Genomic DNA, 27,880 nt, shown 5'->3' on the forward strand with positions numbered 1-27,880 from the left:
TGTATTTAGAAGACCTTCTAGCTGTAGGGGAATTAACTTGCACCACCAGCAGTACTTGAGTAGAAAGCTAAAATAGCCTAGTGTTATTCCACGGTCTCTTGATTTTTTTGCCGAAGGAATCCTAGCCCAGCAAACTGCTCTTTGCCTTGCTTCAACCTTCCGGGTTTACTCAGCCGCCCAAGCTCTGGGCAAATAGGTGGAAATTTCAGAGGGGAGAGGGGGAAAATGCCCTAGGCTAAAACCTGGATCCTGTGTCTCTCAGTCACAGGCAATGACCTCTTCTCCCTCCCCCCCAGGTGCTCTGGAGAGAGAGTGATCGAAAGTCGAGGCCAGCGGTTGGTAATCTAGGGGTTTCTAAACAAAGTCAGACACCTTCTCTCTTTCCTTCCTGCCCAAGGCAGGAGCTGAGCAGATGTTTCCTGGGACCCCAGCCTGAGGATTCCTGCCGCTTCGTAGCAATTTAGCCTTGACCATTTCTAACAGGGGTTACCTAGCATATTATGACCCCAGCAAAAGGAGACGCCCCCACACAACTGTCCTTCGCTTCGACTTCTGACCGTGCTGCAGCGTGCGCTTTTTGTCCTTAGTCCTTGAACCTGCTTAGCAGTCATTCTTTTTGGATAGGCCCAGTGGAGCCTCTGAAGGGGAAGCTTTAGATCCGAGCTTCTGCAACTTGAGCGAGAATGCATCTTATTTACGTGGAGGGCTTGTTAAAACAGATTATTGGCCCTCGTCCCAAGTGTTCCTAGTTATCTAGCTTTGAGGTAGAGCTCGATATTTTGCATTTCTAACAAGTTCTTAGGAGATGATGCCAGTCCGGGACCGCCTTGAGAACCTCTGCTTTAGATAAAAGAAGGTGCCTCGGCATGAGCTCCGCCTTTTCCTTCCATCCCTCCGAGCTACATTCGCAATTATGCTATTTCCCCTTCTCCGGGTAGTTTCCTGCTTTTGGACTAAGTATTCTAAAGGTTCCACTTCTGTCCCTGGTTCTGAGCGGATGGAGGGTTCTTAGAGAAGATTCCTGCCGCCTCCCCGCTCCCCCCCCCCCCCCGTGCTGCTTCGTTCCCACCACCTTTACTGTTTTTCCACCACAAATGCTGCCCGCTGCACTCCTCTCTCTGGTGTGAATTATTCATCCTCTTCCCCTACTCCTTGCATTAAGTGCAACCTTTCCCGCAACTTAACCCGGGTAGCGGGGCTCGCCTCCCGCGCTCCGCGGCCCTGGGGAGGCTCCCCCGCGCGCCAGCTCCAGCCGGAGGCGCAGGGGCCATTCCCGCGCTCTCCGCGCGCAGACCCTAACTGGCCCCGGCTCCTGGGCGTGGGTCAGGGCGGGTGCTGACGGCTCTTCTGTTGAGCTTCGGGCGCCAAAGCCCGGAGGGGGGCGGTAGCAGCGTCAGGTGGCTGCTCTGCGTCCCCGCGCGCCTCCCAGTCAGTCCCTGCTCCGCGCTCAGCCACAGCTGGAGCGGGAGCTGCTCGACACCTTCGCCCTGACAGCCGCGTCTTTGGGAGCAGCTGGGGCTCGGGACCCCGGCGGGAGAAGCTGAGATGTAAGCCCTCCGACTGTCCATTGCTGACTCTGGCATCCTGCTCGCTTCTCACTTCCTCTCCCGCTCCGTGGCCCCATTGGACAGCGAACGTTTGTCTGGATCTCCGGGGAGAGAGGAGCGGCCACCGCGCGCACCGCCCGGCAGAAGTTGGGCTCAGCTGGGCAGCCGCGATCCAGCTGCGCGGGAGGGGTGGGCCAGGGAAGGAGGAGAGGAAGGCTCAGTAAAGAGGTCCGCATCTGGACTGAGAGGGACTGGGAGCGAGGGCTTGAGTTGACACTTCCCGCTCCCCGGCCCCGGGGCGCGGGGCAGAGGGAGAAATGCTGAGTCCGCGCCCGGGCGACCGCCGCCGCGGCAGCAGCCTCAGCAGCAGCTTCAGCATCAGCAACGGCGGGACAGCGACAGCGGGGGCGGCGCAGGCGCACTGTGCCCCGCGGAGCCTGCAGTTCCCGAGCCCCGTGTGCGGCACCGCCACAGACTGGGCAGCGGCGGCCGGGGGAGCGCTACTACCATGAACTGCCTGGTCCTCCTCCCCAGAGCTGCTCATCCGGGTCCGGCTGGAGACACAGTCAGGGGACCCCGTCGCCGCCGCCGCGCCCCCACTTCTTTCGGCTCGATCTTCTTCTCCACCTTTTCCTCCTGTTCCTCCACCTTCTCTTCCTGCATCCCCCCCTCCCCCGCCGCGGATCCTGGCCGCCGCTCTCCAGACCCAGGATGCCGGGGGGCAAGAGAGGGCTGGTGGCACCGCAGAACACATTTTTGGAGAACATCGTCAGGCGCTCCAGCGGTAAGAAGAGTTGCAGTTCAGAACACCCCCACCTCCATCCTGCCCACGGGCGCCCCCCATCCTCCCCATCCCATCCCTCTCCTAAGGCGGAGAGGGATACAGACAGCTCTACCTGGTGGCTTCAGTTACTAGTTGGACCTGATTTGGGGTGGGGAGCAGAATAAGGTGGTGGAGGAAAGTTAGTTGCATCCCCTCTCCAAGACATACTCATCTCCCGCCCACCTGTCCAGAGCCCAGAACGGGGGGAAGGGAAGAGAGAGCTGGTAGGGTGTAGGTTCAACTGGAGAATAAAGTTGAGTTTTGCTTTGATGAGGGATATATTTCTTGTTCATCCTTTCCCCACATTTTTTCCCCAAGTCCACTTCAGGGACTGATCAAATTCTTAGAGTTAATCTTAGTGGAAGCGTTTCCCTCAAGTTGGGAATGGCTGTGAAAGTGGCTACTTAATAAGATTTAAGTCTCTGGAATGGCTTTTGGGCCCAATGAGCACTGCTGAAAGAAACCTTGTGCAGGGGAAAATAGTCGGAGTTGAACCTAATAGAGTACTTGAAAAATGGGAAGGCAATTACTATGGTTAAGTTCGTGTTTAAATTTTCTTTATTTTTTTTTTCAGTGTGCAGTGGTCTATATTAATCTATATGATATATTTGATTTGACTTAAACAGGAGAAATGTAAAAGGGAGGCAATAGCTACAGTGCTTTTAAAGTAACTGGAGAAAGAATTTTTAGAAATGCCATTCTACTTTGCTACTGATTGTAAGGTTTTCTTGCCTTAAAGTGTCTTTAAAAATGCCATGCATTTATAAATTCATTTCCTCCAAGATATTCTGAATTGGGATCATTATATAGTTCACATTTTAAGACCTTCTAAACTTTGCATGTTACTGAAATCTCCATCTTTCATGTCTTTTTAATTCTTTTATATATTTTCCAATTTTAAAGCAAGATATGAAGTATCCTTTAAAGTTTTTTCCTTTAGAGGCCTGTTATTTTATTTTGAGATCTCTTATTTGGAGACTTATGAAAAAGATATTTCTGCATATTGATGACAGTAGAACAATGGAAATACTCTATGCAGTTCCATAATTCATTGTTTACTCATTCATTGAAACAATATTTATTTGGATGCCATATACAACAGACACTCTCTGGGGTCCTTTGGATAAAAGAAATGGTGAAAACACTTCTGTTCTCAAGAAGCTCTCTGCCTAGTGGGTAAGAGAGGGTCACACTAAAAAAAAATAGTTATGCTTTCCCTGAATTGGTTGACTAGATTATACTAATTCTTAGATTAGGATCTCTTCTAAAACTAGGCTTGCAGATATTTCCCCTGATTTTGGGACTATCTATATTTAAGTGTCCCAAGGTAATTTTCATAAATCTCTGCTGTGGTATTTGGTTTTAATTAGAAGCTTGTGACTTTATTTCTTCCACTTTGGTCAACACCTGATATTTTACAAGTCTAGAGCAGACTTTTTGGTTGAAAAAGTAGCTAATAGTCTCAGTCTAATTAAAAAAATCTATAGTATTTTTAACCATTCCAGTGTGATTTCAAATGTATTTTTTATTTTTTATGATAATACAAAATACAAATTCATAACGGTAGGCAATTTCTGTGTTTATACATTACCCTTATGTATATTAAGCAAAGACTTAGAGTACAACGGGATGTTACTATTAAAACAACCCATCTGGGAAATTTAAAGGTTATTGGGATTAACTATTTAAGATACATACATTTTATTTGAGCTTTCTTATCCTCTTGGGTTATTTCAACTCCATGCAATTTGGTCTGTGAGAGGACTTTTCAGAGAAGGCCTTAAAAAATAAAACCTACAGGCTCTGTTCCTCTGCGCGATAACCAGAAAGAAGATGAGAATTCCTTGACTGAAGTTGACTAATACAGCATCTTTGGTTGAAACTTCTTCTACAGATTGGAACTATGAGCCAGTTTTTAGAATATCTCTTATTGCAAATATACAAGAGATTAAGACTTTACCTTAATATGGCTTAGAGATATCTGCTTCTGCTGCTACTATTTTACAGTTACCATCCAAATTAATGAATGTTTTATCTTTTTGACACCTCCCCTATATAATTGCTTCATTGGTTTAATGCTTCTTTCCATAAATAACAACACCAAGTGCAAATGGAAATTGATCTGTTTTGGCATTTAAAATATCACTTCTCATTGCTTATGGCTAACTTTTAATACCACTACTCAATACCTCTGAGCTTTGTTTGAAATGCATTGGACATGTAAGCTAGGTATATGCGCATGTGTAGGTAGTAAAAACTAGAAAGTCTCAGTACTACTTTTACAGGAAGAACCCCAGAAATTGAGAATTACAGTGTTAAATTGGTCTGCACATTCATGTGGGAGTATCCCACAGTTGTTGCCATTTCTATATGATTTGGCAGAGAAATAGAAAGATTCATTCTGAGAAATTGTTTAATTGAGACTAACAGAGAAAATTCCCTTCAGGATTCTCACAGATGGATGAGGTTTGTCACACTGAAGATTTCATTATTCACTAACTTAACCACGTTGAAAGTGAAGTGTTGGCAGAGCTTTAGTGGAAAAGAAAGAAATTGAAGAAAGATAGGCTGGGGTTGCCTATTTACTTTTACCCCATGCAATGCTTCTCTTTCTGATACAACATCATTTTCTTCATATGAAAAGATCAGATCTTTTAATGAGTGTCGGATGATATAGAAATTATACAGAGAGACGTACGGAGATAAACAGAAAACCATTCACCCAGACACAAAGATGGAGGTACCGGAAAAACCCCTCTCTCTCTCTCACACACACACACACACACACACACACACACACATACAAAGAGCAAATGAGAGATGTGGAAAGTAACAGAAATACAGAAACAGAGATACAGAAGTCGGGGGGGGGAATATCAGATTTGGAAAAGTATTAGACACAAAGAAAAAACATCAGGCACTTATTTGTCCATGGACATCACTAATGAACTGAAATCTCAGCCAATTAGACATCCATCAGAGAACTTCTTGATGACATGGAACAAAAGAGCATGAAATGTGGTCTATTTGGATGTAGCTTTTAAATTGGAGCACTTCCTAATAAAGTTCCAAACTCTTCAGTTGCAATTTCCCAGACGAACAGCGCTGTATTCTGTGCCCTACAGTAGTACTAGCTCCTGTTTGCAGTTTCTTTACACCTCTTGAGATTGGATTTTTATTTTCCTTATTTGGTTGACTCAGTCTGTTATGGGGAAGCATTTCAAATTGTTACCAGTGATTCAAAGTCTGTAAAATAAAATAATGAGGGCTATTGAGTAGGATGAATACAAACATACTTTATGGCCAAATCCCAAAATAGTACAAGTAGGGAATTCCTCTTTTTAGTGTTAAGATAAAAGACAAGATCAGTTTTAGATAAATAAAAGGAATTACAATAATTCTTAACATGTGATTCTAGTGGATATCGTCTAAGAAGTTGTAAAGATCAAAAGTATAAGTGTAATAGCAAGGTTTAGATACATTTTTGGCCAGGAGGTTCAAAATGAGTTGCCAGGAACAGAAAGTTTGGGAACTAGTTCATCACCTCCGTGAAAGGTCTCATAGAAGGCCTCAGCCCGAAGTGCTTATTGACTGAACCCACATCTGGCACATTATTAGGCTATCTTCCTTTATTTAAATTTCAATTATTTATGAAAACTGTTCATCAGTGTACATTGGGCTGTAGGGAGCAGTAAACCTGTGGGTAGAGGGTAAATAACGGAAAGAAATCAAGTATTTAAGAGTTATAGGTGAAATTTTAGACTCAAACAAAACAAAACACAACATTTCCAAGGCCTTCAACCTGACTATGTCCTGGGGCAGCATGTTTTATTTGTATGTTGTCTTTGATTCCTTAACAAATAGGCAGAAATGATTAGTGTCCATGACAGTGAACTAGGTTGCTATTTTTGAAATATTATACATACCAAATTTAATATCTTTTTATTAGAATTTGATTATTGTTCTTTAATATTCTAAACATTATGAAAAACTAGAAATGTTTTTCTCTTTAGAGGAAAAAAAGGGGCTCAGGAAAGAAGAAAACAGAAAAGGTAGTATTTTATCAACCACTTATCCTCCAAGAGAAGTTCAATATACTCGATTTTCCATTATGGCTTGAGATATTTATGTTGTACAAGCACTTTCTTGACTCAGTCACCTTTTACAGAAAATCCAAAATTATTTTTTTTGCTATAATTAACATTTGTAAAAACTGAGATCTTAAAAGGGAACCTATAGGAGAAGAAATAGAGAACTAATGTTTTAAAAATAAAACAAAAAAGGTATCATACCTTTTTAGTAGTATCCAAGGTAAAAAATGGTGAAAACATGATTTTTTTTGATATTATATTCATGATATTTTTTCTTGAAAGATTTCCTTTAACATCTAAACCACTATTCGGGAAATAGTGACAGAACTGCATAGTGTCTGAAACATTGATTAACCCAGGTCTTACCATGTATCACTTTTACTTTTAATACATTGTAGAGGTTGAAATTATACTGACCACTCCCTGAATTGTATTTATAAATAAACCAGCAGATTATCTCTGTCTCTAGAGCCCACACTGTGTTATGTAACGAATAGCAATGCTTTACTGACCAGAACGCTGCTTATCCCAGTTCACTCTTGTCTTCACCAGAAATTGCCCTCTTTGTCTATCTTTTGCTTGATTCCAGGAGCAGGGGTGTTAAGAACTCCATGTCCCCAGTCATCCTTTGCCCTACTGAAAGAACCATGTAAGACACTGTAGTTTTTAATAGAAGAAAGCAACTATGAATATTTTCATTGACAACGACTGAGTAGACTTCCAACAAGGAATCCTTTAGTTTAGTTAGTATTTGTCTTTTACTTCCATTGTTGGTGATGGCTGTTTGCTAGCACGGAGGAACAATGCTTCTATGTTCTCCAGTGTCTGGCCTAGGAAAAGGTCTTGTTCTCCAAAGCTCTGTAGATAGTATTTACCACAAGAGGTCACTGTAGGTTCTGGCACAGGTGAACCAAGTAGTGCCTGTCTTCCTTTTTCTGTTTTCATGATTTTTCCATCGAGTTTGATTGGAGGTTAAAACCAGCGTAGTTAGTTGTTACTCTTGGAAGAAAATATCTAAAGTGTAAGACGTATAGGGAAGTGAAATGAAAAAACGTATTCATTTCTTTTAATTATTACAGTCTTATTTTAGTTGATGGCAACCAACATTTTGTGACTAAATAAATTGGCTATTAATAAAAACAGTTTATGTAAAGGAACATATTTAAATACATTTTAGACTAGTATACCATTTACTTTAGCATATGAACAAAACTTTATTGTAATAAACCATTTTTGGTGTGGTGGTGATATCCATGAAATAAAAAGTTTTGCAGAAGAACGCCATATAATGTCCATATATATTTTCTATTTCAACAAAATTTTTCCTCTACCAGATGTCTTGATATGATTCATATTAAATCAGTGAAGTAGAATCAGTTCCTGACAGTGCTTTGATTTCATTCAAAGATAGTTCACAGATTTATAGTTATTTTCCTAGGAGATTGTAGGATTCTAGTATTTTGATGTTATCCAGACTTTTAAAATAAAATACAAAACTAGATAAAATATTCTCTGAAGTTCTCCAAACTTATTAAACTTTCCCCAGAATATGGTTAGAGATAATACTACTTGAAGAGATTTTGTTTCTTGCCAATCAGCAAGTCTGAATCTTGGCTTCAGGAATTTCTTTTTCTTTTTGGTAGGGTTAGAAACCAAATATTGGGAGATGCTTCAAAATGTCCCAAACAAAATTAGTTTTAATTGGAAAAATTAAAACATTCCATACAGCACTTTTATGAATAAAAGAGATATGTTGTGAAATCCAGTAAACATGAATAACAAGTCACAATCCCAAACCAGTGGCAATTATTATTGTGGAAATTCAAGTCAAAGACAGTGGTTTGATGTGCTCTAAGAAATGGACATTTATAAAACATTTTCCTTTACCAATAACAGAGTAGAATTTTTAAAAATCCCACCTTATGTTCTTGTCACACACACAGAGGAAAAAGAAAAAGCATGTGAGGTGATGAATATGTTAATTAACTTGATTGTGATAATCACCTCACCATGTATACATTTATGAAATCATCAGGTTGTACACCTTAAATATATAACATTTTTATTTGTCTATACCTCAATAAAGCTGAAAAAAATCCTCACGTTTCGCCAAATACTCTAGCTTTATAATGTATATGGCATGACTCCTTGTCATCACTAAAGAATCACTAAAAAGAATCATGTAAATATTCTCATTTTATAAAATATAGAAGTTAATATTGGAAATGCTTAGTCTTGGAATATTTGATTGAATGGTGGAAGTGATAATATTGAGTGTGAATTTTAGACATTATTTTAGTTTTTGATTGTATATGGTACTATTACTAATAAAGAGATATTTGTATATATTTTTTATTTTTTTAAAAATATTTTATTTATTCATTTGAGACACAGAGATACAAAGAGAGAGAGCATGAGCAGGGGGAGAGACAGAGGGAGAGGGAGAAGCAGGCTCCCCGCCGAGCCAGGAGCCCGATGGCGGGTCTCTAACCCAGGACCCTGGGATCATGACCTGGGCCAAAGGCAGAGGCTTAACCATCTGAGCCACCCAGGCACCCTGAGATATTTGTATACATTTTAAATAGTAGTTTTGTGATACATTAAGGTTTCATGTGGAAAAGGTAGAAAAATTAATTGAAGAGCAGTTAAAAAAAACTTAGGAAGAGTGGTTGAAAAGCTATTTGAAATTTTGTTGAAATAGATTTCTTTGTTTCTCAGGGTCTGGTCCCATTAGAAAAATATAAATACTAATTACAAAGTTATGAGACTTGAGATCTGAGCTTAGGGGCACAGTTATAGCAGTTCCTAGAGGTAATGACATATAATTAGAAAGTCATGGACATGTTGCTGTATGAAATAAGGTCCTTAATGATATGGGTCATACCTCACAATACTTTTACATCTTCCACTGTGAAGAGCACAGAGCACCAAGTATTAGTTGCTTTTTTATTTTTTTATTTTTTTTATTTTTTTTTATTTTTAAAGATTTTATTTATTTATTTGAGACAGAATGAGAGAGAGAGAGAGCACATGAGAGGGGGGAGGGTCAGAGGGAGAAGCAGGCTCCCCGCCGAGCAGGGAGCCCGATGTGGGACTCGATCCCGGGACTCCAGGATCATGACCTGAGCCGAAGGCAGTTGCTTAACCGACTGAGCCACCCAGGCGCCCCTTAGTTGCTTTTTGATTTTGTCTCCTAAATTGAACAAGTCCATAATTGATTTTTTTCAAAAACAATGCTGATTGAATCTATTAAGTAAGCTTATGTAAGTGATTGAATAGTTTAAAATATTTAGTCAATGGGTATATCTGAAAGCGGAAATTGCATTGTATAGGGCAAATCACATGGGACTCATGAGAGCACGAGAGGTGAACATATAAGCGATCTCACGCTCATCTCCTATTCCAACTTGATGTACAGCTAAAAATATTTCCTACTGCTTTTGTTCTACTCTCTAATGGTTTAAAAGCTAGACTGTTTCGTATAAGAAAAGCGTATAGAGATTTGTAGATTCTAGTTAAATTTTTAAAAAATAATTTCACAGTTAGGAGACGGCAAGTTTTATCCTTGGGAGTCGATCCTTCCCAGTTTAAGTATCTTCTGAGTGAGTTTTGCCTTGTGGAGCAGCTTGTACTTCTGGACAGAATCCCACAGACGAGAGAAAATGGATTTTGGCTTTTTAGAGATGGCAGGGCCAGCCTCCGATCGCCAAGTTTGCCTGAAAATCAAACAACTCACTTGGATTGAGGGGAGAAGTTAATCTTTATCCTGATCTTTTCTGTAAGCCTTTTCTGTCTGCTGGCATATTTTTTATTTGGGGCAAGTTAAAGCACAATAAGTTTATATTCATATAGTTAGAGCATTGGGAGAATAGAAAAATTCTTCAACAAGGGTTGAATGGGCGCAGAATAAAATCCCCCCGAAACGGCTCCCATCCTTTTGCTTGACCCTCATATACTCTTTTTAGTTAATAATTTATTAGTGAAACAAAAATGTATTGAGTGCCTCCTATGTGCTAGGTGCTGATATAAGCACTGGGGATGCATAATAAACACAATGATAAAAATAATGTCTTTTTTTTTTTTTTTTTCTGTGAGGGGCAGTGTGCACATTGGTTAGGAGCCACAGGCTTGCATGAGAGTCTTGACTCCAATGCTTACTAGCTCTGTGCCTTACTTATTGGTACCTAGTTTTCTCCTCTGTAAAATACAAGTAATAAGAGTACGTAGCTTATGGTGCTGGAGTGAGGATTAAAGAAGTAATCCATACAAAGTAGTGAGAACAGTGTCTGGCATATAACAAATACTTTGTCAGTGCTTTTAGTTATTACTATCATTTAGATGTTTTAAATTTTTGAATGCACCATCGGTAGTCGATGTCTTTGATTCTTGGTCACCATTTCTTTTTGCACCTCTTTCAAATGATTTCCATCTGTACCATAATGTTAAAATGTCCTAGAAGATTACGAACGAGTATTCTTGTGAATCCAAAGGCCTTTTATTTGTTCCTATTTTCTGACTTTGCAGGATTTGAGATGATGCTCCACCACCCTCTCCCCACACTTGTTTGTCTTTTGGCCTTCATGACTTTGCACTTTCTCTGGCCCTTTTTCCTGGTTTCTTTTTCTAGTCCCCTCCTCTTCCTTTCCTGTTCCCTTTCTCCTCTCTTCCTTGCCCTGTCACTCCCTTCCCCTCGTCTCCCCTCTCCTGAAGAATAAGTGGTCCTCCAGGTTCAAACTTCAACCATCTTTCTTACACATCTTCACCCTGATGTTCAGAGCAAGCTTGTCCTCTGTCATAATTTAAACTGTATCCTCTCTGTGTCCCAGTTCTGTGTTTCCAGTGGCCTACAGAATTTCTCTTCTTGTATTTCTCACAAGTAATCTAAACTCCAGTGGTAGCCAGAATTGAAGTTATCATTAGTTTTGGCTTCAAACGGACTTACTCACTTTGCTGTTTCCCCATCTCTGTCAAAGGTGTCTTTAATATTTTAATCTTTTAGCAGGATCAGACTTACAAATTAATAGAGAAGAAACTGATGGTTGCCAGAGGGAAGGGGGATGGAAGGATGGGCAGAATGGGTAAAGGGGGGTGGGAGATACAGGTTTCTACTTATCGAATGAATAAGTCATGGGAATAAAAGTTACAGAATAAGGAATATAGTCAATGGCATTGTAACAGTGTTACATGGGGACATCCCCACTTGTGGTGGGCACAGCATAACTTATAGAGAGGTTGAATCACTATGCTGTACACCTGAAACTAAGGCAACATTGTGTGTCAGCTATACTCAAATAAAAAAAATTTAAAAATTTTAGGCTTTTAGTCTAGAAATCTAAGGGTCTTCTTTGGCTTCACAATCAGTGTAATATTGGTCTTCCTAACTAGATAATCAATCCTTGTAGGTAAGAATTTTCCCATGTACTTCTTTTGTACCTCCTAGAAGAGTTGTGTGCAAAGTAAATTCATGATGATTAACTATACTGATTGATGTCAGGGCATGAAACGTGTCCACAACTGACATCATATGCAGCCAATATATGTAAATATGATGGATCAAAGAAGGAATTATAGGTGGAAAGAAAAGAGTTGCTTCATTAACGGGGCTCAGAAACAAAATATCTTATCTCTGTGTGAGGAATGAAAGGTGAGATACATTCTCCTTCTTCATTTTTAAAGCTGTCTTTCTCGGGGCGCCTGGGTGGCTCAGTTGGTTAAGCGACTGCCTTCGGCTCAGGTCATGATCCTGGAGTCCCAGGATCGAGTCCCGCATCGGGCTCCCTGCTCGGCAGGGAGTCTGTTTCTCCCTCTGACCCTCCTCCCTCTCATGCTCTCTGTCTCTCATTCTCTCTCTCAAATAAATAAATAAAATCTTAAAAAAAAAAAAAAAAGCTGTCTTTCTCTCTCCTAGAGCAACCATAGTCAAAGTAACCGGCAATCTTTCTGAGACTCTGTGGGAACATTTCTAACGCTCAGAGAACAGAGCTCTCCACAGGGCAAAGGCATTTCCATCGTGATGACACAGACTCTTGTCCCGGCTCTAGACCTTACCCATGGTGAAACACTAGCCCTCTCTAGGATTGTAAATACTACCTTGCAAGTCAGCGGAAAGACTCAGCAAACCCATAAATGTAACAGATCTTGCACTGTACCTCATTATAGTAAGAGCTTAATAAATATTCACCTTTTCCTATTTTCTCTAGATAAGGTAAGGTAGGGGAGATTTTCTTTCCTTCTTTCTGTTTTGTGTTTTGTTTTGCTTTTTTTTAACTTGAAGAAAGCAAAGAATTAACTCAATGACATTTTAAGTCATATTTGGACTCATTTGACCAAGGGCTTACTTATTTGGAGAAAAAAACAAAACCCCAGACAAACACCACTCTTCCCTCCAACAAATAACTACTATTTAGAGCCAAAGAAACATCAGTTCTCTTTAGCTCAGTATCTGGCAGTACTTGCAGAAGCTGGAGAAGGTGGAAATGTCAGCCTCTCTGTACCTGGCCCTGTGAAAGCTGGCCAAAGAAGAGAAAGGAATTGAATTTGTGATCTGTATATTTCCCTTACACAATTAGCTCCTATTGCATAGATAATAGAGAAAAATAGAACAATGCTTTAGAAAATTAATTAGATTGTAAATGCATTCAGAAAAGCCTCACTTGTGTGTTTTTACCAGGTGTGCAAGTTAGTCTCATCTCTTAATTGGAATTCTTCATTAGTTATCTAGCCATTAGTGTTGATTGCCTTAAAAGGTTAACTTCAAAGAAAATATATAATCCCTTCACAGATGCAAATCTTTTGCAAAAACAAGGTTTGTTTATTCGCAGGATTGAAAAATGCTTAAAGATTAAATATGTAATGCTTTTTCCCCCTGATAAACACATTTTGACTGATTTGACTTTTGTCCAAGATTATATAACTGTGATGTCTTATGGCTTCAGGTATTTTAAGAAATTTCATTATAATAAAAGTCAGTAAAAGTTTTTCATTATCTATATCAGGGTGAAGGTTTTCTATTGTATTCCAAGACTATGAGTCCTATATTCATTACTGCCGTTACATTTTGCTCCTAATAATTCTGACCAGTATACTTTTTAGAAGCCCATCTTCTCATGAACAAAATACCAACTACTAAAAGTAGAAATTTTGAATTGTTGAACATTCTTTTTTGTGCATGGAGAAATATTTTCTATAGCAAAACTGCTATTATTCCTATCATTAGAATTTCAGAAATATATGTTAAAGAATCTCATGCATTCTAAACCACTTTGGCTAGTTGGAAAAACGTTGAAGTTAATGCCATCAAAGAAACACAGAAACTTAAAAATGTACCTTTGATATTGAAGGAGATGAAAAGTGGAGGCATATTTTTTATCTTTGATGACAGCTGAACAAGTTTGAATAAATTAACAGATATTTTTTGCATATTTCAAACTCCCACAGTGATGGTCTGCTTAATGTTGCCAATATTATCATATAATAATTAGTCTCATTGTGGAAGGTACAAAGTGTATGTATCTACACACACACACACACACACACACACTATCTTGCTATAGAGCTGTAGGGTAAAGGTGTATCTGTAAGAACAGGAAAGATACCAGCCTTATATTCTGTTATTCCATAGTGGAAGTGGGCAATGCATCTACCAGAAATCAATATTGTGGATTATGACATATTAGTTATTTATGCTCTTGGTTAGCCATCTGTGCCAGAATTTTATTTAACCCAAATAGCATGTGCTATATGTGCTTCAGGGATTGTTCTGCTGTTACTCTTCTATGAAGCTTAAATATATCTATAGATATCACTTACCCAGAAGACAAGTTTAAAAAATAGGATAGACTCCACGACTTAAATTTACAAGTTTCCAGAGTGTGGGGAAATCTGCTTGGGAACCCCTGATTTTTTTTTTTCCATAGAATTGTCTGTTCTTTGAAGAAAACTACCTAGCATGGTCCTTATCTGTAATTCTTGACAATATCTAGCATTGCTCTAATAATTGTTGATTATATGACTTTAAATAGGAATCAGAATTTTTATATTTGGTTTTGATCATTCAACAAACATTTGTGGGGATATAGTGATAAATAAACAGACATGGTCTCTGACTGCATGGAACTCAGAGTCTGGGAGGAGAGACAGGAATTCAACAAACCCATGTCCAAAATATGATTACAAATTATGATTAGCATCATGAAGAAAAGGAAAGGGTGCTGTGACTAAGAATAACAGGGATTAGTTTTGATTGGGAGGTGGTGTCAGGGAAGGTCTTTCTAAGGCAGTAGTATAAAATGGAGCCCCAAAGTAAGAGATGGCTAGGTGATAAGTGGGCAGAAAAATATTTCAGGTGAAGAGAAAACAGGTGAACAGTCCTAAAGAGAGACAGAGAAAATGAGTGGCTAAGTTTGTGAAGTTTAGAGGCCAGTGTAGTTGGATCGCAGTAAGCAAAAGAAGAGAAAGCTGGGGCCTGGCTATTCAGGGTCAGGCTTTTGCATTGTATTCCAAGTGCAGTGGACAAATCTCCTGGCCACAAGGATTACTTGTTGTGTAACAACAAGTTAGATCAGAAGGAGGAGGAGCCATGGTAGGGGACCAGCGAGGGGACTGTTGCAGTAGTCTAGGCAAGAGATGATGGTGGCCTGGGCTGGGCTGGGAGCAATAGAAATGGAGAGAAGTAGATGCATCAGACATGTTTCAATTGGTAGAATTATTAGGTTTTAGTGATGGCATAAATGAGGAGGTGTGAAGGATGCCTTTCTGGGTTTTGGTTCAAGCAGCTGGGTATAGATAGAAGTAGTGAAGATTTCCCTGAGAGCCAGGTTTGGAGTGAAGCTTTAGACATCACCTGCATCATCACTTTGTTATCTAGCTCCTTTTCATTCCCTTGAAGTGAAGAAGAATGCAGCCAAAGGGAGTTTAGTTCAGTGTGATTGTGTACACAGGGGACTTCTGGATTCTACTTACAGAAGTTCAGGAAAGAATATCACAGGCTAGGTAATTAGCTTGGTCAGTCTGGTTGTTCTTGTGGACTAGAAACATGTAGCTTCCGACTTTAATAAGAGGCTGATTCAGACCAGAAACAAAGTAAATTTTTTAATAAAACCAAAATTTCAACCCAAAACGTTAATTTATAATGAATAGCTGACAATCAACGTTGTTGAAATGCCCTCTTTAACCAATCCCTTTCGGAAAACATTAACAATTACTACATGAATTTTAAGTGTTGTTTTAAGCTTCAAATTTCCCTTTTTGGTCACTGATTTTTTTTTTTTAATTTAAATTTTAGTTAGTTAACATACAGTACAATGTTTGTTTCAGGAGTAGAATTCAGTGATTCATCACTTACATGCAACACCCAGTGCTCATCACAACAAGTGCCCCCTTTAATCCCCATCACCCATCTAGCCCATCCCCCCCCCCCTACCATCAGCCCTCAGTTTGTTCTCCTTCATTAAGGGTCTCTAATGGTTTGTTTTCCTCTCTTCTTTTTTTTCTTACCCCCCTTCCCATAGGTTCATTTGTTCTTTTTCTTAAATTCCACAAATGAGTGATAATTATTTCACTTAGCATAATACACATTAGCTCCATCCACGTCATTGCAAATGGCAAGATTTATATATATATAATATATATATATATATTATATATATATATACCACATCTTCTTTATCCACTCATCAGTTGATGGACATTTGGGTTCTCTCCATAGTTTGGCTGTTGTTGATAATGCTGCTATAAACATTGGGGTGCATGTACCCCTTTGAATCTGTATATTTGTATCTGTTGGGTAAGTACCTAGGAGTGCAGTTGCTGGATCATAGGGTAGTTCTATTTCTAACTTTTTGAGGAACCTCCATACTGTTCTCCAGAGTGACTGCACCAGTTTGCATTCCCACCAACAGTAAGAGGGTTCCCCTTTCTCTGCATCCTCACCAACACCTGTTGTTTCTTGTGATGTTAATTTTAGACATTCTGAATGGTGTGAGGTGGTATCTCATTGTGGTTTTGATTTGTATTCCCTGATGATGAGTGATGTTGAGTATCTTTTCATGTGTCTGTTAGCCATCTGGATGTCTTCTTTGGAAAAATGTCTATTCATGTCTTCTGCCCTTTTCTTAACTGGATTATTTGGGGTTTTTTTGGGGGGTTTTGAGTTTGATACAATTTATTTAAAGGTTTTGGATACTAACCTTTTATCAGATATGTCATTTGCAAATATCTTCTCCCATTCCATAGGCTGCCTTTCAGTTTTGTTGATTGTTTCCTTTGCTATGCAGAAGCTTTTTATCTTGATGATGTACCAATAGTTCATTTTTGCTTTTGTTTCCCTTGCCTCTGGCGACATGTCTAGAAAGAATTTTCTACAGCTGAGGTCAAAGAGGTTTCTGCCTGTGTTCTCCTCTAGGACTTTGATGGTTTCCCATCTCACATTTAGGTCTCATCCATTTTGAATGTATTTCTGTGTATGGTGTAAGAAAATGGTCCAGTTTCATTCTTCTGTTATGTTGCTGTCTAGTTTTCTCAACACCATTTGTTGAAGAGACTATCTTTTTTCCATTGATGTTCTTTGCTGCTTTGTCAAAGATTAGTTGACCATATAGGTTGTGGACCCATTTCTGGGTTCTCTATTCTTTTCCATTGATCTATGTGTCTGTTTTTGTGCCAGTACCATACTGTTTTGATTACTGCAGCTTTGTAATATAACTTGAAATCCAGAATTGTGATGCCTCCAGTTTTGTTTTTCTTTTTCAGGATTGCTTTGGCTATTTGGGATCTCTTTTGGCTCCATACAAATTTTAGGATTGTTTGTTCTAGCTCTGTGAAAAATGCTGGTAGTATTTTGATAGGGATTGCATTAAATGTGTAGATTGCTTTGAGTGGTATAGACATTTTAACAATGTTTGTTCTTCCAATCCATGAGCATGGAATGCTTTTCCATTTCTTTGAGGTCACTGATTTTTGGAATGTGTGTTCTTTAGCTCTTTGAATCAGAAGATTTGGAGGGTGAGGTGCTACTTGGAGCCAGGAGTACCTGTGCTCAGCACTTCTTCACAGAGGCCCAGGGGATCTGGTGAGCAGCTTGAAATAGCTCTCAGCCAACTTTCTGGGCTTCCACCTGCACTGAGCCTCTGTTGGAGGATCCCTGTCCTGAGGTTGTAACTTTCAGAATAACAGTGCTGGTTTCTGGGTGGTGTGCTTTTCCAAAGTTAGGATGAAGTGAACATAGAGAGAAAATCCTGTTAATTGTCCTCAGAGGCAACTCTAGACCTTGGAAAAACTATACATTCGTGAAAGTGGTTCATTTGATGTTTCTGGATTCTTTTTGTGAAGTACTTTCCCTTTCTCACCCTCACTTGAGATCTTCTCTCCTCCTTAGTACTCTAGAATTCTTTTGTGTGTCTCATCACTTCCTAAAATATCTGAAAACTTCTCTGTGCTAGTGCTCTGAAATTCATCTCTCTAGGGTAACTTGCCTAAGAAAGTTGAGGGAAGAGGGAGGGAGGGAGGGAGAGAGAAGTAGAGAGAGAGAGAGAGAGTTAATCACCCAAAAGGTGTTTCACCTTGTTAATGTCCATGGAATCTCTGGACCACAGAAGGATATAGTTTTCATAAAAACAAAATAAAACAAAAAAATTTTTTTAAACTGTCTAATCATGCCAGATACAGGTAGTGTTGGAGCAGCTCAGAGGAAAACACTTTTTCCTGTAATTGCTGTAGAAAGGGAAGGAACATCTCCCATGCTTTTATATTGTCATTGACCGAATATAACTTATCTTCTTTGAGAAGTTTTTATCAGTCAAGACTATTGACCTCATAGTTTGTATATGATCTCCTTTAAGAATGGGATTAATATGCAAGGGCATAGAATATGGATATTTTCCTGTTATCTGAAGAAATGGCACTTTAAAGAGGAAGTGCTTCCTTTATATTCAGACAAAGCAAAACAAAAGCTTAGACAGCAATTCAGAAATACACTGTGATAGGACAGGAAGTCTTAGTGAGGCCTGGCTGTGTGTTTGTCTCCCACCGGACACTCTTTTCCTGTGTACCCGAGTCTTCTAATTTTCTGGGCCTGCTTTCTCATCCATGAAAAGAAGGAAAGAATGCGTAAGATGAGGGCATTTGTGGACTTGAGGATCACCTGATGATCTTGTTAACATGCAGGTTCCGATTCATCAGGTCTGTGGCTGAGTCCCAGAGTCTGCATTGCTAGCAAACGTCCAGGTGGTACTGGTCCACACTTTGAGTAGCGAAGTACTAGGTCAGTTCCCCAAACCTGGCTGAGCATGGGACTTTCCTTCAGAGGCTGTATTTTTATGTTCCATCTTGAGGGATTCTATTCAATGTGTCTGTATTAGAATTTAGCAATCTGTATTTTTGACATTTTTGACACTCATGACAGGATTCTATTGCAGCCACCAGTATTTGGGGATTATTGTAGTAGATTAGTGCTTTTCCACTCCGGCTGCACATTGTAACCACCTCAGAAGGTTTAAAAACAAATACTGATGCCTGGATCTCACCCCAGACCTATTAAAACAGAATCTTTGAGGGGTGAGGCCTGGAATGAGTAACTCCTGGGGCTCTTTCCAATGCTCCTCAATCTCCATCCCAATGAAATGTGCAGTCAAAATTGGGAGAAACACATAATGATTCCTACTGGGTCATTTTGAATCAGGATCTTGTGATTTATATTTTTGACCTTCTAACCCATGAGGGAAGAGTGCTTGATTTATTTCATGTCCATCTCTGAGAAAATACTGGATGGTCTTGAAAGAATAGGAGATATTTCAAGACTTAGCCCCTTTGCAGAAATTCAGTCAAGAATCTGCTCATGTATGGGGCACCTGGGTGACTCAGTTGGTTAAGCATCAGAGTCTTGATTTCAGCTCAGGTCATGGTCTCAGGGTCCTGAGATCGAGTCCCCCATCAGGCTCCACGCTATGTGCAGAGTCTGCTTGTCCCTCTCCCTCTGTTCCTCCCCCTGGTTTCTCTCTCTCTCTCTCAAATAAATAAACAAAATCTTAAAAAAAAAAAAGAGAGAGAATCTACTCGTGTAGAATTCGGCTTCCAAAATATTGTACTGGACTGCTAACACCGAGTGGGGATAATGACTTGATTCTTAGGCCCCTCATGCAGGAACATACTGTATATTTGAATCATTTGGAAGGAAATGCTTGCAAACATCTTCAAGGACTGAAATAGTCTGGATTCCAAGAAAGTTGAATTTTCCAGAATTCATGGCTCTTGGTATGCTAAGAGCTGTGAGGACAAATCAGAACTGGTTTCCCTGTCAAGATTGGTTGAGGAATGTCTTAATCTATTTGGGCTACTCCAACAAAATAGCATAAATCAAGTGGCTTCTAAACAGCAGAAATTTATTTCTCCCAATCTTGGAAGTCCAAGATCAAGGTGCCAGGATGGTTGGGTTCTGGTGAGAACCCTCTTCCTGGTTGTGGACAGCTGGCTTCTGTTGTGTCCTCACATGTGGAGAACAGAGCAGAGGAATCAAACTCTCTTGTGACTCTTAAAAGGACACTAATCCCATTCATGAAGGACTTCACCCTCATGACCTCATCGAATCCTAACCACATCCCAAAGGCTCTACCTCCCAATGCCTTCACATGAGAGGTAGGGTTTCAACATATGAATTTTGGGAGGACACAAATATTCAGTTCAGAACAGTGAGGATGGTGGTGGTCACCAAGAATTCTGGGCAATTTCCTTAATAGCTTTGTGTTTCCAAAACTTCTGAACTGATCTCACTTTCAAGATTTGTAACTCACCTCCCTTGAAGAGAAGTTATCTCTCAGTAGCCAGACTGCTTTTCCCCACCATGTTTTATTTTATTACTTATTTTTAAATTATGTTATGTTAGTCACCATACAGTACAGCATTAGTTTTTGATGTAGTGTTCCATGATTCATTTTTTGCATAAAACACCCAGTGCTCCATGCAATACATGCCCTCCTTAATACCCCACCATGTTTTAAAGCCAAAGGAAATTAAAATGTTCCGGGAAACAATTTTAATTAATTTGCTATCCTGTTCTTAATGTTTCTTAATAATACCAGATTCCACATTCACTGAAACAGTAATTTTCATGACTATAGGGAAATGGAACAGTTGTATGAATATTTCAAATACACAAATTGTGTTTCAGTTAACAAACAGACAAATATCCAAAGGAAAATCCTGGACAGTCTATTTAATATTTATCAGTTTTCATCTAATCTAGCCTTTGACATGAAAAGGAAATCTGTTTCCCCTTCTTTTGTGCCACCCCATTCCTCTTAATATTTTATTTTGTAGTTTAGCTTTCAGTGACAAATACAATTTTGTAGGTTTTGGTTTGCAGGGTCAACATTTAAATATTTGTGTTTTTTTCTAGTTCTTTGCTTGTACATACATATACAGAACTCACACATAGAAAGCTCTCTCTGCATATATGACATAGTTGTACAAGAATCTTGTACATAATAAATAATAAGTTATTAGTTTATTAAGACTTTTTAAAAATTTAAATTCAATTAGTCAATTTATAGTACATCATTAATTTCAGATGTAGTATTAAAAAATTTATCAGTTGCATATAACACCTAGTGCTATAAAGACTTTTTGCTCTAATAGTTGATTCATAATGATTTTGCTTGCCTTACTCTATTTCATCTCCATAAATTACCCAGAGTGGTAGGTATTGGTATCTCTAGTTTGTGTGTGAGGAAACCAATAACCTGATTAAAACTCCCTAGGTTTTTCGGAGTAGCTCCCTTGGGAGTATTGAGAGGGGATCCAAGTGCTGGCAGAAAGTTTGGGGACAGGGTTCTTTGTAGTAACTTGATTATTATGAATATTTACCAGTTGATGACTTGTTATATGAAGTCCCTGGCACTGTGGCTAATTTTCTCAATTACAATTTTATAAAACATTCAGAAATAATAAAAGCAGTTCTCATGCTTTTCCTCCATAAACCCAGAGCACATATTGCTAACATGCAATTGTTAGGACCTTGAGGTAATGCCTAGTGAACATGTAGTTACTTCACTCTCTGATGGTCTAAATGAATAAAATCAAACTTGAAGCATAAAGATGAATAGACACCATATTTCCTGGACTATTTAATCTTTAAGTTGGTTTAAAAAAAACTCTCTTCTGAGTTGCTAGGTCTGATTGAACCTGAGAGCAAATACTCTAGTATGTAGCTGGCAAATACCTGAATAGTCCATATTCTATGATTATTGGCTAAAACCAAGTATATATTTTGAAAAATGGGATTGATTCCAACTTCCGTGTTTTTTTTTTTCCCACTGAACAACTCTGACTCCAAGCTTATAAGAGAATTTATCCTGCCTGTAGTGAGTCGCTTTAAGACTTCTTCACTCTTTGACTTCCTACGTTTCCATTATAGGGAAAAAAAGACACAGTTTCACCCAGAAAATGTTTGAATTTGCAAATATCTCAGTCAAGAATTAGAATTTAGGGAACCTGCGTTCTAGTTGCTAGTCCTGGGGAATCTGGGCTTGGTGAGTCTCTGACTCATTGCAGAATGGAGTTGTTTTCCAGATTAGAGATAATAGATATGAAACCTGTCCCAATGCCTAGCACAGAGTTTGGGCTTCGCTAAAGGTTGCTTTGATTTTGCTATTACATAGAGTTATTAGAGTATAAGTGAAATAATATATCAACAACAAATGAATAATCATAGTTAGGCCCTACTGAGCTGGAGTCTTAATTTTCTCACCGTAGAGTTATTAAAAATGGTATGGTGGGAGCAGTTTAATATTTTTAATAGCAGAATTAACTAGGAGCAATTAGAGCTCCTGATCCAAATCCTAACAAATGTCTTGAAAACAAGTCTGTTTATGACAGAGGGAGGTCTGCAAGACCTTGGGGATGTTGTGAGATATAACCTTTACTTTGGGGTATAAAATTGATTTAATGGGTCTTAACTAGCACACCAAAAAATTGAAATAGAATAAAAAAGGAGGATATCTCATGTAGTAAGTGTTGTTTGAGAATTTTTTTTAGTTGTGTGTTTGTGTAGGTACATGTGTGTATCTGTGCAAACACATTTTAAGATACTATATAAAATTAATTTCTTACTATGAACTTCAACTTAAAACAAGTTTGAAAACACTGGTTTGCTTAGTTTCTGGAGGAGAGAAAGCATCCCTCAGTAGGACCTTTCATGTTTATATTAGTTCTTTTTTAGAACATTTGTTTTCCATTTCCTGGGATAGAAGCAATTATTTCAACCAATAAATAATTACTATATTACAACTCTTCTAGGCACAGTAGGCATAAAATTCATAATCCTAAGGACTATATTATCTAAGAAGTTAAAAGTAACATATATATGAAGTACTTAGAGGCATTGCATACTAAATTTCATGATACCAATTATATAGAGATCCCTGCATGAATACATTAATTCATTTGTATATTGATATAGTCAACCAACAAGCAAGCATCTACTATGTGCCAGACACTGTGTTAAGTACAGGAGGATCAAATTGGACCAAAGTGCATACAGGCTCTGTCCTACAGAGCTTACAGCCCAAGAGGCAGATGTGCATTCATCATATCATAACACAAATAGGTATAAAGTTATAACTGTGTTAAGGGCTGTGAGGAAGAGGTGCATCATGTCTAAAATTATTAGGTATGACCTGGTCAGAAGGTCAGGGAAAGATTTACAGAGGTCATGAGAGTTGAGTTAAGATCTAAATAACTGCAAGTGTCAATCAGATAAGTGAGGAAAAGAATGGTGTTTAGGCAGAGAGAATGGCAAGTTAAAAGGGTCTATGTGGGGAGAGAGCTTGAAGCTTACAAAAATACAAGAAAAATTTGACTGTGGCCGATTTGACAGACTTTGAAGTCATTATAGGCCAAGGAAAGGATTTGAGCATTCTGAGAGCCATTATAAGTTATTGACAGGTATTAAAGCAGGGAGAGAACATGATTCAGTTGGAAATTTGGAAAGACCTCTCTGGCTTCAGTGTGGTCAATCCATTGAAGAAATCCCAGAGAGAATTGGTGTAAATCAATTAGATAGCTGTTGGAGTGATCTAGGGGAGAGGCGATGGAAGCTTGGATTTGGGAGATGACAGTGAAGATCCAGATAAATGGAGAAATTTGAAAGTTTGAGGAGATAAAATTAATAGAATTTGGTGATGGATTGCTATAAGGATAATGAGAAGGATATTGAAAGATGGCTCCCAGATTTCTGGCTTACATAACTGTATGGATGGTAATCCCATTCTCTAAGATACTGAGGTCCCTTTAAGATATCTAAGAGGATATCTAGGGGCACCTGGGTGCCTCAGTCATTAAGCGTCTGCCTTTGGCTCAGGTCATGATCCCAGGCTTCTGGGATTGAGCCCCGCACCGCATCGGGCTCCCTGCTCGGCGGGAAGCCTGCTTCTCCCTCTCCCACTCCTCCTGCTTGTGTTCCCTCTCTCACTGTGTCTCTCTCTGTCAAATAAATAAATGAAATCTTAAAAAAATATATCAAAGAGGATATCTAGGTCAATGTGGATATCAAGATCTAGAGTTTATAAAAGAGGTCTGGTTTGGAGATATAAAGTTATGAGTTACTGAATCTTTGGAGACAGGTGAAGTTATAAGAGGAACTGATGTGGAGAAACTCCAATATATACTCACTGGATAAAGAATGTTGAGCCTGCAAAGGAAATGGAGGACTGTTCAGAGAACCAGGGGAAGGTCATTTTATGAAAGCTAAGGGTCAAGAAATTTTAAGGAGGGAGTGGTTACCAGTGCTTCTGAATTGTCAAGTGAGATGAATAAAAAGCATCCTTTGGGTTTGGTGACATGGAGAGGTTACTGGTGATCTTGGTTGTCCTGGAGTGGTAAGGAAAGAACCAGATAGGAGTGAGTCGAGTGAATAGGAGCTGAGAAGATGGAACCAATGAGAATAGACAACTTTTATGGAAAGTTTGTCCAGTGAAGTGTTGGAGACAGATATGGTGGTAGCCAGAGGGGGATGTAGGCTGAGTGGTACTCACTGAATGTCTCATAGGGAAGGTAGAGTGAGCTGGTTCTGAAAGGTTTGATAGGTAAAGCAATGGGGGAAAAGCATTTCAAGCGGACAGTAGGCATCATGGTGAGTATATTTTGGAGCCATAATGAGAAAACTGACTTAACTGCAATAGTATGGACTTTGTATAGGTAGGGAGAATGAAGCTCTCTCTGCTTTCCAAGTCTGGGAGAGAATCTGATAATGTAAGCACTTGGGAGTCTTGATCTGGATGAGGAGTGGTAGGATGGAGGCAGGGATTCGGGGGGACAAGTGAACATTTGTGTGACAAACAAGATCAGCTGAGGCAGGGAGACCATGTAGCTGAATGGACTGCCATAGCTGCCTAGTCATGAAGTGGAGAGCATATGGATTAGCAGGAGTAAACTGAGTAGGACCCAGCCTGGGCTAAGAGGAGAAAAGTTAGTTTTTGATGATCACATTATGACCATTTATACTTGATGCTATACATAAATGAAAATGTCATATATTTATAGAGGAATTTATACTTTATGAAGCATTTTTTGTGGGAAGTTCATTTCAATCTCTACTTTAACCACCCTATGTACCAAGAAAAGGTAGTATTACCATTCTCGTAGCTGAGGTTCATTTCAAATGCCACAGCTTTCCTAAAACTTCTGGATCTCTGGTCTTTTGTCTTCCTTGAGTTTTCTTTTAAATTTGAGGTAAGTAATTAATATGTGGTAAAATACACAGATCTTAAGTGTACAGTTCAATTGCTCTTGGAGGAATATATACACTTGTGTGACTTATACCTCTATAAAGATAGAGAACAATGACCTTCCCCAGAAAGTTTCTTTTTCCTTTTTCCTGTCAGTTGCCTACCCATTCCCTTTAGTAATAATTGTTCTGATCCCTATCACCATAGATTAACTTTGCCTGTATTTAAACTTCATATGAACGAAATTATAGCTTCTGGCTTCTTTCAATCATTATAATGTTTATCAGATTCATCCATGTTGTTGCATGTATGAGTAGTTTGTACCATTTTAGAGCTGAGTAGCTTTTCTTGTATGAATATGTCACAATTTTTAATCCGTTCTCTTGTTGATGAACATTTGCTTTGTTTTCAATTTTTGGCTGCTATGAATAAATATGATGTGAACATTTTCTACAAGTCTTATTGTTAACATATGTTTTCATTTCACTGAGTAAATGCCTAAGAATGAAATATCTGGGTCATAGTTAAATATTTAACTCTACAAGAAACTGTTTTTCAAAATGATTGTTCCATTTTATATTCTCATTAATATTTTTATAAAGAGTTTCATTTATTTCACATTCTCATCAAATTTTGTATCATTAACCTTTATAGCCACCCTAATGGTTGAAGAGTGATATATCATTGTGCTTTTAATTTGTATTTCCCTGATGTCTGATGATGGTGAACATCTTATTCTTGTGGTTATTGGCCATTGTATATCTTCTTTTGGGAAATGTCTGTTTGAGTCATTTGCCCATTTTGTTTATTGGGTCATTTGTCTTTTTGTAGGATTTTTGGGTATATTCTGGATAGGAGTTCTTTCTCAAATATCTGTATTGTAAGTATTTTTTCTCATTCTGTGGATTTCCTTTTCACTTTTTTTGACAATGTCCTTGAATGGGCAGCTGATTTTATTTTGATGATGTCTAATTTATCAACACCTTCCTTTATGGTGATTGCTATATGAGTCTTATCTAAGAAATTCTTGTCTTCCTTAAAGTGGCAAAGATTTTCTCCTCCGTTTTCTTTTTAGTTTTCACTTTTCTATTTAGGTCGATCACCCATTTTATTTTTTATTTTTTATTTTTTTTAAGATTTTATTTATTTATTTGAGAGACAGAGACACAGCAAGAGAAGGAACACAAGCAGGGACAGTGGGAGAGGGAGAAGCAGGCTTCCCTGCGGGGCTCGATCCCAGGACCCTGGGATCATGACCTGAGCCGAAGGCAGATGCTTAACGACTGAGCCACCCCGGCGCCCCAGATCACCCATTTTAAATGTGTGTGTGTGTGTGTGTGTGTGTGAGGTAGCAGTCATGGTTCAATTTTTGTTCATGTGGATATATAGTTGTTTTAGCACGGTTCGTTGAAAAGACTTTTCTTTACCCATTAAACTGCCTTGGTATCTATGCAAAAAATCAATTGACCATTTATGTGAGGGTCTATCTCTGAACTTTTTAATCTGGTTATATGTTTCCCCAACTTGGTTCTTCTTTTTCAGATTTTATTTTGGATTATTTTAGGTAATTTGTACTTTCATAAGCATTTTATGATTACTTTGTCAATTACTTCAGAAAAGCCTATTGGTATTTTCACTGGGATTGTATTGAATCTATAGATCAATTTGCAGAGAACTGATGTCTTAAAAATGTCCAGTTTCAATTCATGAACATGACACAGCTCTCTTTTTGTCTAGGTGTTTTTTAATTTACCTGAGTTTTTTTAGTTTTCACTCCAGAGGTCCTGCACATCTTTTGATAAATTTATTCCTAAGTATTTTATATTTTTTATATCATTCTAAGTGAAATTATTTTTCATTTTTCAATTGTTTCATGCTAGTATATAGAAACAAAACTGACTTTTATATTAACTTTATATCCTGCAACCTTGCTAAATTCACTTAATTTTAGATGTTCCTTTGAATATTCCTTAGGCTTTTCTCTGTAAACAATCGTGCCATCTGCAAGTAGAAAACAATTGTATCTTCCTTTCCAATATTTACATCCTTTCTGTTTTTTTCTTTTTCCTTTTTTTGGCCTTATTTCATTAGTTGGGCCACTAATAAAATGTTGAGTATAAGGGTTGAGAATACACATCCTTGACTTTTTCCTGATCTTAGGGGGAAGTTACTCAATATTCTACTTTTAAGAATAATGTTAGCTATAGATATTTTAGTAGGTATCCTCTATCAGTTTGAGGAAGTTTCCTTCTTTTCAGGTTTGCTCAAAGATTTTAATCATGAATAAGTGTGTCAAATGGTTTTTTCTACATCTATTGAGATATAATGATAGGTTTTTTCTTTTATTCTGTTGATATGATGGATTACATTGATTGATCACATAATGATAAATCAGCCTTACAGTGATAAGATAAACCCTACTTGGTTATATGTATAGTATATATATATTGCTATTTCTATTTGTCAATATGGTCTTCTGGATTTTTGCAACTATATTGGTCAGTAATCTTTTTTTAACAGACATTGTCAGCTTTTGGTATTATGATAATGCTAACCTCATAAAACAAGTTCAGAAATGTTTCCTCATATATTTTTTGAGAGTTTGTATAATATTTATATTATGTCTTATTTAAATATTTGAAAGATTTCACTGAGCCTGGAGCTGTCTGAGCCTTTAATAGGTGTTGAGAAAGTTATGTTTTC

The 27,880-nt window shown here is 38.6% G+C and overlaps 1 protein-coding gene across 1 annotated transcript in view; it reads left to right on the top strand.

The window, feature by feature from the left end:
• Positions 1–1,760: 1,760 nt before the first annotated feature.
• The window catches only part of KCNH5 (potassium voltage-gated channel subfamily H member 5), a 294,759-nt gene continuing 268,639 nt past the window's right edge, over positions 1,761–27,880 (top strand). The window contains exon 1 of the mRNA XM_034992617.1: positions 1,761–2,331. Within this exon, the coding sequence (XP_034848508.1) occupies positions 2,259–2,331 (73 nt within the window). The 5' untranslated portion in view covers positions 1,761–2,258. The remainder of the gene's footprint in view (positions 2,332–27,880) is intronic.

This window comes from Mirounga leonina, unplaced genomic scaffold, assembly GCF_011800145.1.
Source record: "Mirounga leonina isolate KUSES-001 unplaced genomic scaffold, KU_Mleo_1.0 Mir_82, whole genome shotgun sequence".
In the NCBI taxonomy this organism is placed as follows: Eukaryota; Metazoa; Chordata; class Mammalia; order Carnivora; family Phocidae; genus Mirounga; species Mirounga leonina.